The 12,781-nt window shown below is 47.9% G+C and overlaps 2 protein-coding genes across 13 annotated transcripts; both read right to left on the bottom strand.

Moving 5' to 3' along the window:
- Nucleotides 1-2,274: 2,274 nt before the first annotated feature.
- LOC101753691 (ABC transporter I family member 1) lies at nt 2,275-8,590 on the bottom strand. 12 transcript variants are annotated; one of them, XR_002677808.1, is made up of 9 exons: nt 8,139-8,590; nt 5,721-6,857; nt 5,409-5,467; nt 4,583-4,642; nt 4,389-4,428; nt 3,854-4,077; nt 3,272-3,484; nt 2,811-3,145; nt 2,275-2,712 (listed from the first exon to the last, which is right to left on the bottom strand). XR_002677808.1 is itself a non-coding variant. In XM_004968676.2 (2 exons), the coding sequence occupies exon 2, from the start codon at nt 6,423-6,425 to the stop codon at nt 5,748-5,750; it is 678 nt and encodes a 225-aa protein (XP_004968733.1). In that variant the 5' UTR covers nt 6,426-6,857; nt 8,139-8,590; the 3' UTR covers nt 5,569-5,747. The 12 variants fall into 12 exon arrangements, 1 of the variants encoding a protein (XP_004968733.1); XR_001164158.2 differs by having other exon boundaries at nt 3,272-3,480; XR_002677805.1 differs by having other exon boundaries at nt 3,272-4,077; nt 5,721-6,729; nt 6,798-6,857; nt 8,139-8,571.
- Nucleotides 8,591-11,719: 3,129 nt separating this feature from the next.
- LOC101778431 (ABC transporter I family member 1-like) lies at nt 11,720-12,121 on the bottom strand (the record flags this gene model as incomplete). The annotated part of the gene is made up of 1 exon (XM_004971758.2): nt 11,720-12,121. A coding segment is annotated over exon 1 (402 nt), but the record flags the coding sequence as incomplete, so codon positions are not given.
- Nucleotides 12,122-12,781: the final 660 nt, after the last annotated feature.

Genomic DNA, 12,781 nt, shown 5'->3' with positions numbered 1-12,781 from the left:
CTGGCCGAGTGGTCGGGTTGCTCGAGAGCTGGTGAGTGGATTGGAGGTGGATGGATGGGCGTGGTGAGGTGGGTGGCCCTAGGGTGGAGGCGGTGGCAATGGTTGGGAGAGTGCAGCGGCAGGCAGCACGCGGAGAGGCTGTGTGGGAGGGCTACTGAGTGGAGTGATGTGGGTGTTAGGCCATGTGGACTACGGAGTGCCCGAGTTTGTTAGTTTTGGGTGGGCTCAGTGTAGTTTGGAAACTGGGTGGGCTCAGTGTAGTTTGGAAACTAGGCCTAGAGTGGGAATGGTAATTTGGTCACCTTCTCCCAAATCTTGAACATTAACATTTCTGCAATTTGACCAATTTGAGTGGGAGCAAACTCTTGACACAAGGATTTATCCCGTGGTATCGGTAGGCACTAAGCCACCACTAGTCCACGTTGTTAAAACACTCACACAAGAATACTGCTTCCCTATCATCAAGTCTCTCCCAAGGTGCTCCTTGATTTGCCACAAAGGCTCGTGCCAAGTAATTCGGTCACCTTGATGCCATCTTCACTAAGGAGCTTCTCCATGAAGGAAAGGGGTCTCCACATCCCCTGCACAAGGTCGTCGACGCTGCTCCACTCCAAGTTGTAGGGTCGAAGACTTGCCAGCAAGGCACCAAGGCTCCAAGGTGCCGGCACACCTCTTGTACAGCGGTGGTTCACTCTAGAACCTGATCACAAGGTTATCAAACCTTGCACTCACTCCTCTCTAGGCCTATCCTAGCACTAATCACTCTCCTAAGATTGTGCTAAGCCATTGATGGATCACTTAAGCACTTTCGTGGCATAGATGTGTTTTTGATGAGTCTTGGTCTTCAATGCATCCCTAGACACTCCAGCAACTCCAAATGGGCGAGTAGTGGGGGTATAAATAGTCCCAAGGGCTCAAAGATTCGTTGCTCCAACGGCTAGTGAAAAAATATACCATCGGATGTTCCGATGGTATATTTTTGGCTTGCATCGGAACATCCGGTGCAACTAGCCATTGGACTCCCCGCGTCCAAATTCCTGAGAAATTTATCCGACGCTTTATTCGATGCCCCATCGGATCATCCGGTGCCACTGTTCACGTCACATAGCTGTTGAATCCCCCTGACGTCATTGCTCCAACAATTTCTCCGATGGTGCCGTCAGCTCATCCAATGCTGAAGCATTTCTGGCCAAAACCTTCTGTTTGATTTCAAAGTAAATATGCTTCGTCCGATGGTCAACTACAAAGGGTATCGGAACATCCGGTGCTATAGGGTTTCCTTGGTAAATGAATTTCACTACCATAATTGCTTCCTAAACTCAGGTACCTTAGGTGGGCAGGTTTTTTAAGTTTTGAAAACTCCAAGCGAGACCACATTTCTGACAAGCAAAAAACACGAAGACCATTTGCCTTGCTGATCAAATCACCAAAAAATCCAGTGAATCTTTCATCCAATCTTCCAAGGACCATCAAAGTTCGTAAGTTCTCAATCTTGAAGGTAGAAAATCAAAGCTAAGCTTCAGTGCAGGCATAATGTCATCGTCACCGGTTAGCAATTCACATTCTTTACTCTCTAAGACTCTTTTCCAATGATTTTGTTCAAGGTGGTTCCTCCATAATCTACCTACAGTTTTCACCGCAAGAGGGGAGCCTTTTAGTTTCTTCACTCTCTCTTTCCCAGTGTCAAGTAACGCCTGGTTTTTTATTCCCCACCATCAAACACATAAGATTCGAATAACTCCCAAAATTCTTGTTCACCTAAGCCTTCCAGTTCTATTGTATTATTTGTTGTTCTAACCATTTGTGCTAGTGCTAGAGACCTGCTCGTGACAAGAACTATGTTTCCCTTTGTTTGCCCCTTTTTAAGTGGTGTTAACAGCCTATCACATTCACCATTATTGACAGGATCCCACATATCATCCAGGACAAGCAAAAACCATTTCAATTTTAATCTTTGTTCAATAAGCTTCTCCTTTGGGGCACTACTGTCCTCCTTATTGACTTCAGGGATAGACTTGGCAATCTCTTCTAGTGATCTGGCCGCATTGGCCGCATTGAAATTGATAGATACACATACCCAAATCCTCAGGTTGAAGTTTTTTTCAACTTCGTTATAAATATGTTGTGCGAGAGTTGTTTTCCCCGTACCACCTAGACCAACAATTGGAAGCAGTCAAGTCCTTGCTATGACAGTCTTCTGCAGTAATGATATCTTTAATTCTATTTGTCTCGATGTTAGGAAACAAATCTCAAGGAGACTCGAACACAACAATGTAGGAAAAACACTTGTGGTCTCGTTCCAAAAATTATCCATCCCTTTACAATAGGGTAGGACACCTTTTATAGTGTCCCAGAGTCATTTTACATACTATAAATACCCTTTCTCACCTACTACATTCCTACAATATGCCGTACATAATGATCTTTAGGAGTAACTTGTACAACTTGAACTCTCCTACCGAGTCACGCTTCTCACGTCTCCAGGCAATCACGCTAATCATACCTTCGGGGGTTCACAGTTCTCACGTCTCCTTGCAGTCATGCTTTTCACGCCTCTGCATCTTTAGCCTTGTGCTGGTAGACTCCTTAACCTCGTGCTTTAGCCTTGCGCTGGTAGACTCCTTAACCTCGTGCTTAAAAGCTTCTTAGCCTTGAGCTGAAAAAGTAGCTCAGCCTTGTGCCTTCAACCTTGGCGCATCCATCTCAGCGATCCTGAGTAGAAAAACATAGTGAATCCTGAGTAGAAAAACATAGTGAAGAGCTCGTCGCTTGAGGTTAACGTCGAGCGCCCGAGGTACGCCATTTCATACTTTAGCATGTCGGCGTCGGCGGCCTCAAAGGTGCCGTCGAGAAAGTCCTGGATGCGGAAGTACACCAGCTCGTCGAGTGCGTCATCAGTGTCGTACGCCAGCTGTTGTAGCATGAGCAGAAGCTCCTTGGGCTGCGGATCTCCCTGCCCTCCGCGTTGTCGAGCATCCAATGCGCGTACAGCAGCTCCATCTTGAGCGCACCAATGTTGGAGCCCAGCACAGTACTGTCGACCTTTGAGGTTGCAGGATGGAGCAATAGAAAAACCATCAGGACATGCCTCTACTGGTACTGACATTGCTGTTGCCATTGCTAGAGCAAAACAAAAGGGATGCCGCTGTGACAAATTGATGCAAAATGAAAGAGTTCAATAAGGCTGATTGACAGAAAATACCCACATGACCCATAACGATTTAAATGAATTACAACGTATTTTAAATCTGGTGAAAAGAGTAGTGCAGACCCTCATTTTGTCAAGCTCATTAGCCTTCTTCTTCATGACATCCTTCGTTTCATTGATTTTGGCTTGCATCATCAGCTTGTGTGCCTTTTCTTCATGGCTCTCCATCTCACAATATTGTTTGACTTGTTGCACTGTTACATTTTCCTTATTTCCAAGAGAGATGGCTTCGTCCAAAGCAAAAATAAGCTCAAATGCTGTTTTACAGACACCTTCCTCATCCAAGGGTTAAAGAGACGGTAGTATAGGAATATTACTGTGAAAGAACATACCACTGAATAGTAGCATGAAGTTAATATATACACAGCTCTCAGAAATGAGATTCATATTGGTTAAGATTTTGCATAGATACTTTCAAGTACCTATAGTGCATGTTGCATTTTAAGTTTTCCCCCTCAGTAATATGTAAAATCTGTAAAATCCAGATAGGCCAGTATGGCCATCTTGAGCCTATGTTCTTGAAGTTAACACCCCCACCCACCCCCAAAAAAACCAAGTTTCTATTTTAATTCATATTAAATAGGATCATACAAATAAGGTAATTTCCAAAGAATCAGAAGATTAATATATGCAAAAGTAGGATACGAGCTTGGAGAGCAGCCTCAAAGTGTCCAGATCTTTAAGAATATTGCTCTACTTGTTTGTGATAAGTAGAAGATACAAACCTTCAATAGGTTTATAAACATAACGCACATTTTCAGTTCCAACATATGTGTGCTGCTTCCCACTCCCAACCAGTTTCGGGAATGCAGCGAGTAATCCTTCAATTCTTATGCAAGACATGTCAACAAACTGTCTTGAAACAAGTGCTGCGAATGAAAACAGAAAAAAAAAACAGCCTTCAGCTTAGTCCCTTCACTTCTTTTAAAGAAAAAAGTAGCAACCGTGGGGGAAAGCTAGATAAACTGAAACACACAGTCGTTTCATATTATGTGAACCCATAGACTTATATAAGTAAAGAACCAACTAGTTAGCAATATGATTATGTGATAGGATGCAACCATGTAGCACACGGTGACTAGAATTAACAGAAGTACATAACAGATAAACAAGGAGGTACAAAATAAAATTGTATGGGAATCGACAATAGCGAAGAATCTGATTAACTGAAACACCATACCTTTTCCTTACTTTGAAACGATGGAAGCTGCAAGAACCACCTGGGGGTACACAAAAAAAAAATTTTAAAAAACAATCAGCCCTTCCAGAAACAAGATACAATAACAAAATAGCAGCAAAGGGTTAAATGCCAGAATGTTCATTGACATTAGTAAATCAGTTTATTAGCACTAAATAAGAAACCAATTAGCGTACCATCTTCAATGGTTTTGTTGATCACCTGAATTATCAAGACCAAGCCCACGAACTATGCACCTGCCACAGGAAAACAATCACTCAGTGATCAGAGTAGCCACAAAGATTATCAGATCTGAGAAAAAAGAAGAAGGGGTAGTTGCAGGTATTCATTCCAACAAGTTGACAGAAGCTCTCAAGAGCAAGGAAAGGGCAACTAGCTTGCTCTTGTGATGTGATTTCAGCAATGCTTTGCACATGAAATCAACAGCAAACAAGGAGTGGATCAGGCGTATCATATGACGCAGAGTGGATCTCACTACAGCACAGGTCCAGTTGGACTGATTTTGATACTTTGTTTAATATCCAATCAGTAAGTTCTCGGTAAATCTGCAAGGTACTGCCTATCCTGACTTACACATAGCACTAGAAAAAAATAGAAATGCCTCAACTTGAAGAAATGACTTATTTCTCAGAATTCTGCTTGTACAATTAAAACTAGGATTAGCTTGCTAGAGAAGTAAACTTGCTGATTTATGCAGAGGATTCCCATGAGCACAAACGATATGTAAACTAAGGCTGCCAGAAGAGATAAACCAAGTGGACAACTATTAAATGCAGATCAAACATTGTTTATTTATCCGTTAAACACGACATCACATTTTGGAAATGCAGCCAGCCACTTGTACTGAACATATTGCGGTGATAGGAATAGCTGCACAAAGATTTCTAAGCTGTAAAATTATAAACAGGATCAGACTGAACGCGGATGTTAGGACAGAAATCAATGTTAATCGATGCATAAAAGTGTGAGAAAACAGATGTTCCTAAACCACACATCAGTTACCTGGTCCTGTACAAAGGTCTGCAAATTTGGTCAAGGTTCCCGGCTTACACCACTTGAAGCTTCAGATGGGATAAGCAATTCATCAGTAAAACCTACTGCACCATGAATAGGAAACAAAAGAAGATTCCACCAGCAAGTAGAACATATGGACCAATGCATCAAAACCATAATCACAAAGAACAGCTCCACATATATCGACATTGTGAATGTGTTGTCCATGTTTTCCCGAATATAGAATCACAAACGCAGCATCACTCAAAAATTGCTCCAACAGCATTCAGACAGATAGCCGGAGAAGAATTAGAGACATACAGCTAAATTCCTGTGCTCACATTGACATCAATGGACAAGATCAACCAGCGTCTTCCTCCGGGGGAACCTCTGCGGAAGCCGAAGGGACATGGAATCCTCAATCTCGATGGGCAGGTGCGTGGCCACGAACACGATCCCACCCTTCTTCCGGTGCTCCGCGATGATGTACTCGAGCAGCCTAGTGCCCTCCGCATCCAGCGCGACGGAGGGCTCATCCAGCAGCCATATTGGGCGGTCGATGGCTAGCAGCCTGGCAAGCTGCAGCCGCTTCCGCTGCCCCATGGAGAGCATCCTAGACTTCTCGTTCATGAGCCTGCCGAGCCCCATGAGCTCGATGGCTGGGCCTGCCCTGCTACCGTCCTTCCCCTCGAGGAGCTCGAACCACTGCACGTTCTCCAGTACCGTGAGCTTCTCCTTGACGGCGTCCTTGAGCGACATCCAGTTGAGCTGCAGCTTGTACTGCTGGAACACGCCCGGGGAGGTGACGTCATGGCCGTTCCAGAGGATCTCCCCCGCTGAGGGCCGCGAGAAGCCCGCCAGCATGCGGAGCAGGGTGGTCTTGCCGGAGCCGTTGGCGCCGGTGAGGACAAGGGCCGTGCCGTCGTTGACGCTGAGGTTGATGTCACGGAGCACCGTCTGTGCGTTCCGCATGCACGAGACATTGTTGAGCAGGAGCCGCGGTGGCGGGGGGCGGAGCGGCAGCATCTGGCTGAGTGGTCGGGTGGCTCGGGAGCTGGTGAGTCGGTTGGAGGTGGACGTACGGGCGCGGCGAGGTGGGTGGCCCCGGGGTGGAGGTGGTGGCGATGGTTGGGGGAGTGCGGCGGCGAGCGGCGCACGGAGAGACCGTGTGGGAGGGCAGCTGAGAGGAGTGAGGCGGGTGTTGGGCCGTGCGAACTGCGGAGTGCCCGAGTTGGGTGGTTGTGGGTGGGCTCAGTGTAGTTTGGTAACTGGGACTAGAGCGGGGATGGTAATTGGGTCACCTTCTCCCAAATCTTGAACATTAACATTTCTGCAATTTGATGATTTGACAATAGTAAATCAGTTTATTAGCACTAACTAAGAAACCAATTAGCGTACCATCTTCAATGGCTTTGTTGATCACCGGAATTATCAAGACCAAGCCCACAAACTATGCACCTGCCACAGGAAAACAATCACTCAGTGATCAGAGTAGCCACAAAGATTATCAGATCTGAGAAAAGAAGAAGAAGGGGTAGTTGGAGGTATTCATTCCAACAAGTTGACAGAAGCTCTCAAGAGCAAGGAAAGGGCAACTAGCTTGCTCCTGTGATGTGATCTCAGCAATGCTTTGCACATGACATCAACAGCAAACAGGGAGTGGACAGTGGCGGACCTAGGATTTTACCATAGGGTATGCCAAAAAAAAATATTATGCAATTCGAGAAAACCATTTACAATTTGGTAAAATCATATTCTAATTCGGTAAGCCACATGCACTAAATAACATGATAAGTCTTAAATTCAAAGATTAAGCTAGAAACAATAACAAATCACAATATAAATAGTTCAAATGAAATACAAATAGTTCGAAATATAGCATAAAAGAAACTTAAAATATTACTTGTCTGCTTTGTTTACCCGCCACTTTTTGATGAATGTCTAGATTATATCATCTTCATTCTCTTGGAAGAAAATATCCCGCTCAATGAATGTGACTAGACAATCGTCCAAAACACCATCACCTAGCTTATTCCTTGACTTTGTTTTCACTACAACCAATGCAGAAAATACCCTTTCAACTCTCGCTGTTGCCACTGGTAAACGCAATATCAATTTGAGAAGCAAGTAAACCATATCATACACTTTGTGCCTCCGTGTTTGAACAAGCTTAACTGAGAGATCAATGATGTTGTCTAGACCCTTGAGGAGTACCTAAGAGCCTAAACAGCTAATTAGCATGGGAGCCAACTGCCAAGCAATGAATATCTAACATTAAAGGTGAACCTCTGTCACATACACCTGATTCCAAGCACCCTACTAACCATCAGGATATGTCTCGAAGCCAAAATAGAACATGCTAAGTAGTAAGTACCACTGTAATCAGTACAAAGATCAGAAATGTAATTGTTGCAGCAATTCACTAGGGGAGAAAACAGAGTCTCTAAAATCAAACATGGAAGGCTGATTGAGACAACGACTAATCGACTAGCCATCAGGGAATCGAACGACCATGGCGTCTACGACGCACGCAAGCAAGTGTTAATGAACTAGTCCTACTTGTGCTGTTGCTGGCTTGCTGCACAGCAAGCACACCCCAGAACACGAGAGCGTCAGCAAATTAACCATTGCGCCGAGCACGCGTGAGGCGACAATGCTGAGGGTTCCTCAACCATGGCACGAGAGGGGAGGGGAGGGGAGGAGGGTACGGAGGGGTTTGTTAACTCGTGGCTCGCTCACCTCGGCAGGCGTCAGCGAAGAGGATGGCGGCCTCGACGGTGGTGGCGGCGAAGGAGTTTCCCGCGGCGCAGGCGGGGAGGAGCGCGCCGAGGCGGGCGGCGTCGACGGGGAAGCCGAGGAGGAGCGGGTTGCGGAGCAGGTGGCAGAGGCAGCCTCCCCTCCGCTCCCTCCCGACGGGTAGACGGCGCGGAGGAAGGCGACGCAGCAGGCGTCGGTGGGTGCCGGCGGGGACGCGGCCAGCGGCGGCGCCACCGCCGCCACGTGCGGCAGGCACGGCGAGATGGACACGATCGTCCGCCGCGCACCGCGCCGCTGCGTCCCGCGCGGAGGCGTAGGCGGCGGAATCGAAGGCGGGGGCGTGGGCGTCCGCGGCGGAGGCCGGGGCCGGGAGGAGGGACGCGGCGGATGCGGCCGCGAGGAGGCGGCGGCGACGACGAAGCGTCTCGAGACGAGGGCACGAGGCGGCGGCGGTGACGGAAGGGTTTGATGTTTTTTTCTTTTTACTTGTGGGCTAATGGGCTGTATCTGTTGCTCTAATAGCCGGATATGCCGCGACCCAGGTTTGTCAAAATTGGAAGTGCCAAAATTACTGTGCTGGTACTGTAGCACACTGTAGCGTTTCGTTTGTATTTGTGAATTATTATCCAAACATTGACTAATTAGGCTCAAAAGATTCGTCTCGTAAAGTACAACAAAACTGTGCAATTAGTTTTTAATTTTATCTACATTTAGTACTCCATGCATGTACTGCAAGTTTGATGTGATGGGGAATCTTCTTTTTGCATAGTGTCAAAGTTGGGAGTTGGGGTGAAGTAAACAAGGGCCTACCCGGCATACCCTCTGGTCCGCCCCTGCGAGCGTATCAGACGTATCACATGACGCAGAGTACATTATGTTGAGGATCATAATAAATTCAGTTTTAGATGCCTATCCAAACAAACAGATGGATGCGCTCCATGAACCATGCTTCGCACCCCATTTTCGCTCAATTACATTATTAAAATGTTGCCGAGGACATTCAGCTGTCAGCCCTACCGTTGGTGCGAAGCTGACAAGCTAGATCTAGAAGAGTACCAAGAGGAAATTGACAGAGGTAGCCTGATCTAGAAGAGTGCAACCACCCTTGATGTGCGGTGGTCACTAGGACAAAGCGTTTTCACAAACGCCTCCACATGCAGGATTTGGGGGTGACAGCATGCACAGTCCAGGTTCAGCACTGCCCCTGACACCGCCGCCGCTGGCCGCCGGTCGCGCATCCCACAAGCCGTCCTCCACCCCGCCATTCGCTAACGAATCGGGGGAGAGGAAGAGAGAGAGAGCGGCTGAGCTCCGACGAAGGAGGAGGCGCGAGTACCTGTTGGGTGCTCGTCGTCGGCAAAGCGCCCGACGGAGGAAGGACGACACCGCGGAGAGGGAGACGGCACGGGTGATCGGTATGAAAAATAGAGGGGGAACGCGGGGTCAGATCCATTGGAGTTGATCGGGTGACTCCACCAACCACCGCGTACGGCTGGGATCGTCTGTTTCGGGAAGTAGATATGATTTTCATGTGCCAAGAATTTCAAAAAGTGAGCTTGCGCATGCAGCCGTTGACTTGTCCATTGGTTTTGATCGGTGTGTGGCAGTGAGGAGACGTCTCCATGTGCCTTGCGCGGTTGCGTAATTGCGTCTGACACCAGAAGAGTACATAGCAGCAGCACGAGCAGCATATATGCGGGCAACCAAGCAAGTTACTGGCAACAGCTTTGGCAGCTTTTGCATCGCCGGAAGTCAGCGCCTTGAGCACAACTGATGAAAATGCTGCTGCCAGAGGACGAAAACCAATGACGAGAGAAACGTACGATCAGAATTTGATCGACGAATGAAGTTGGCCTGTGAACCGAATCGATGTTGCCTCCATCCGGTGCCTACTCTACCCGAACGAAAACCCATGTTGCTAGCCTGCCCACGCCAAGCAATGCAACACGGGAAACGGCAGGCCAACAATGAACAAGTTGCCGGCCAGATGTTGGAACGTACAGGAAATTAATCGTCAGCAGGCGGCGCTAGTCATACTGATGGCATTGCTGTTGCCTGCAGAGAGGATCGGAGGAAGAAGTTGTTTTTCTTCACTACGCGATGATGGTGTGTGAAGCTGCGATTACCGGAGAGGCTTCGTGTTTCGTGTTCTGATCCAATTTCACTAGCTAAGCTAGTAGCCTAGTCTGTTGTTGCGCGTTGCGGTTTCTGCAAGCATCAAGAGTCTGCATGGAATGGAAATGGCGGAGAGTCAACCGCCGCGGAGATGAGCTCGGCGACGAATAATCAGCCAGCCGGGGACATACGGGAATCATGGCCGATCAGCTGCAGCGTGCCCTCGTTGCCCAATCTTGATGACGAAGCAGCAGCCTACGAGGCGCCCGCTGCCTGCGTAGAGTACAGTATTCCAAGCAGTACATGTATCCTCCTGCTTTGTTCTCTACGTACGCAGGTTTAATCTGTGAGGCGGGCTTTACAAACTTTGGGAGTAAAAATAAAACTGACCGTATATTCTCTGAATTGGCTGTGTTCTGCACAACACATTATCGCCGGCCACAAGTCCACAACTGACCCTATATGTAATATGATTACTTAACTACCACACCAGCCTGTATTCTCTGAAGTATTCAACAGCAGGCTGCGTTGTGCCGTTCTGACTCTCTATGATGTTTCAGAAATTATACTTCGGCCGAGGCCAACAACACGCTGCAGGATGAACGGTAGTCCTGCATATCAAAAACCATTCCCAGAATATAATTGATTTGTAGCCAAGGAAAGGACAGCATTTAGTTGCAGGAAACTGCTTGAATAATCGAGAGTTTCCCAAAGCTATATTGTCATGGGAAAACACACTACTGTCCGAGTACAGTGCAAGTCGTAGTTTTCTGATGTCTACTCAGGAATTGGGACGTGAGGAAACCTCAAAACATTCAATTTTATCTCAAAATTGCATCAGACCACTGAACCTGAACACTTGCCTTGCTTCCAGAGCATGCTCTGAGCGAGTTTTGAGGACGCCCTGAAGGCCTGAACTGGTGTCACACTGTCATCCCTATGTATTTGCATATTACTGGGAGCATTTTGTCTCTGGATGCTTAAACTTGGTCTTCCAATTATCGCGACAACTTGACGGATGCAAGAATCATTGTCCAACGTACCAGCTTCATGAGCAAAGTGATATCGATCTTGTCAAAGATTGTGCTCTTTGCAAGATCCCTGTTGGCAACAGTAATGACAAAATAGTGAACTCTCGATCAATGTTCCTCCAGGGAAAAATAATACTAGTATTTACAAATGTAATACAGTCTACAGCCATCTGAAACGGGCCTGAGCAAAGTGTAACACTCACCTCATATGCAAATCACGGCCAGTTTCTACAAGCTCGAGCAGCAGCAGATACACTTGCAACTCAGATTAACTTCGAGTGCAATGTGAAGAACCATTTGGTCGATAGCTCCTCAAGATGGCACAACTTGAAAAAATGGCTAGGCCGGCCAATCACAAGGTTAATCGTGAAACGAGTAGGGCTTAAGTGTGCAGAACTGCAGACTACAGAGTATAAACTTCATGAGCTTGCTGAGCCCCATGAGCTCGATGGCCGGGCCCGCCCTACTGCCGTCCTTCCCCTTGAGGAGCTCGAACCACTGCAAGTTCTCCAGCACCATTAGCTTCTCCTTGACGTCGTCCTTGGGCGACATCCACTTGAGCTGCAGCTTGTACTGCTGGAACACGCTTGGGGAGGTGATGTCGTGGCCGTTCCAGAGGATCTCCCGCGCCGAGGACCGCGAGAAGCCTGCTAGCATGCTGAGCAGGGTGGTCTTGCCGGAGCTGCTAGCGCCGGTGAGGACGAGGGCCGTGCCGTCGTGGACGCTGAGGTTGATGTCCCGGAGCACCGTCTGCGCGTTCCGCATGCATGAGATGTTGTTGAGCAGGAGCCGCGGTGGCGGGGGGCGGAGCGGCAGCATCTGGCCGAGTGGTCTGGTGGCTCGGGAGCTGGTGAGTCGGTTGGAGGTGGACGGATGGGCTCGGCAAGGTGGGTAGCCCTGGGGTGGAGGCGGTGGCGATGATTAGGGGAGTGCGGCAGCAGGCGGCGCGTGGAGAGGCCGTGTGGGAGGGCTGCTGAGAGGAGTGAGGCGGGTGTTGGGCCGTGCGGACTGCGGAGTGCCCGAGTTGGTTGGTTGTGGGTGGGCTCAGTGTAGTTTGGTAACTGGGCTGGAGCGAGGATGGTAATTGGGTCACCTTCTCCCAAATCTTAAACATTAACATTTCTGCAATTTGATGATTTGATAGGAAGCAAACTCTTGATATAATGATTTATCCCGTAGTATCGGTAGGCACTAAGCTACCACTAGTTCATGTTGTTGAAGCACTCACACAAGATTATTGCTTCCCGGTCACCATGTCTCTCCCAATGTGATCCTTTGACTTGCCACAAAGGCTCATGCCAAGTAACTCAGTCACCTTGATGTTGGGATACGAGGTAGGCTACACTAGCGCAAATCAAAATTTCTACCGCGTATAACCAGGAAGAACTGCCGTATAAGGATCACGGGATTACCACTCGACGCACTACTGGTGCGGAAGATGTAGATATGCGTCGGTGCAGTGAAGACGATCACGTAGTC

Source organism: Setaria italica, chromosome V (assembly GCF_000263155.2).
Source record: "Setaria italica strain Yugu1 chromosome V, Setaria_italica_v2.0, whole genome shotgun sequence".
Lineage (NCBI taxonomy): Eukaryota > Viridiplantae > Streptophyta > Magnoliopsida > Poales > Poaceae > Setaria > Setaria italica.
The sequence above is the reverse complement of the archived record's forward strand: the minus strand, read 5'-3'. Positions and strand labels throughout refer to the sequence as shown.

Excerpts from the sequence above, each read along its gene's own strand:
- LOC101753691 (XM_004968676.2), bottom strand. The coding sequence starts at position 6,425 with ATGCTGCCGCTCCGCCCCCCGCCACCGCGGCTCCTGCTCAACAATGTC.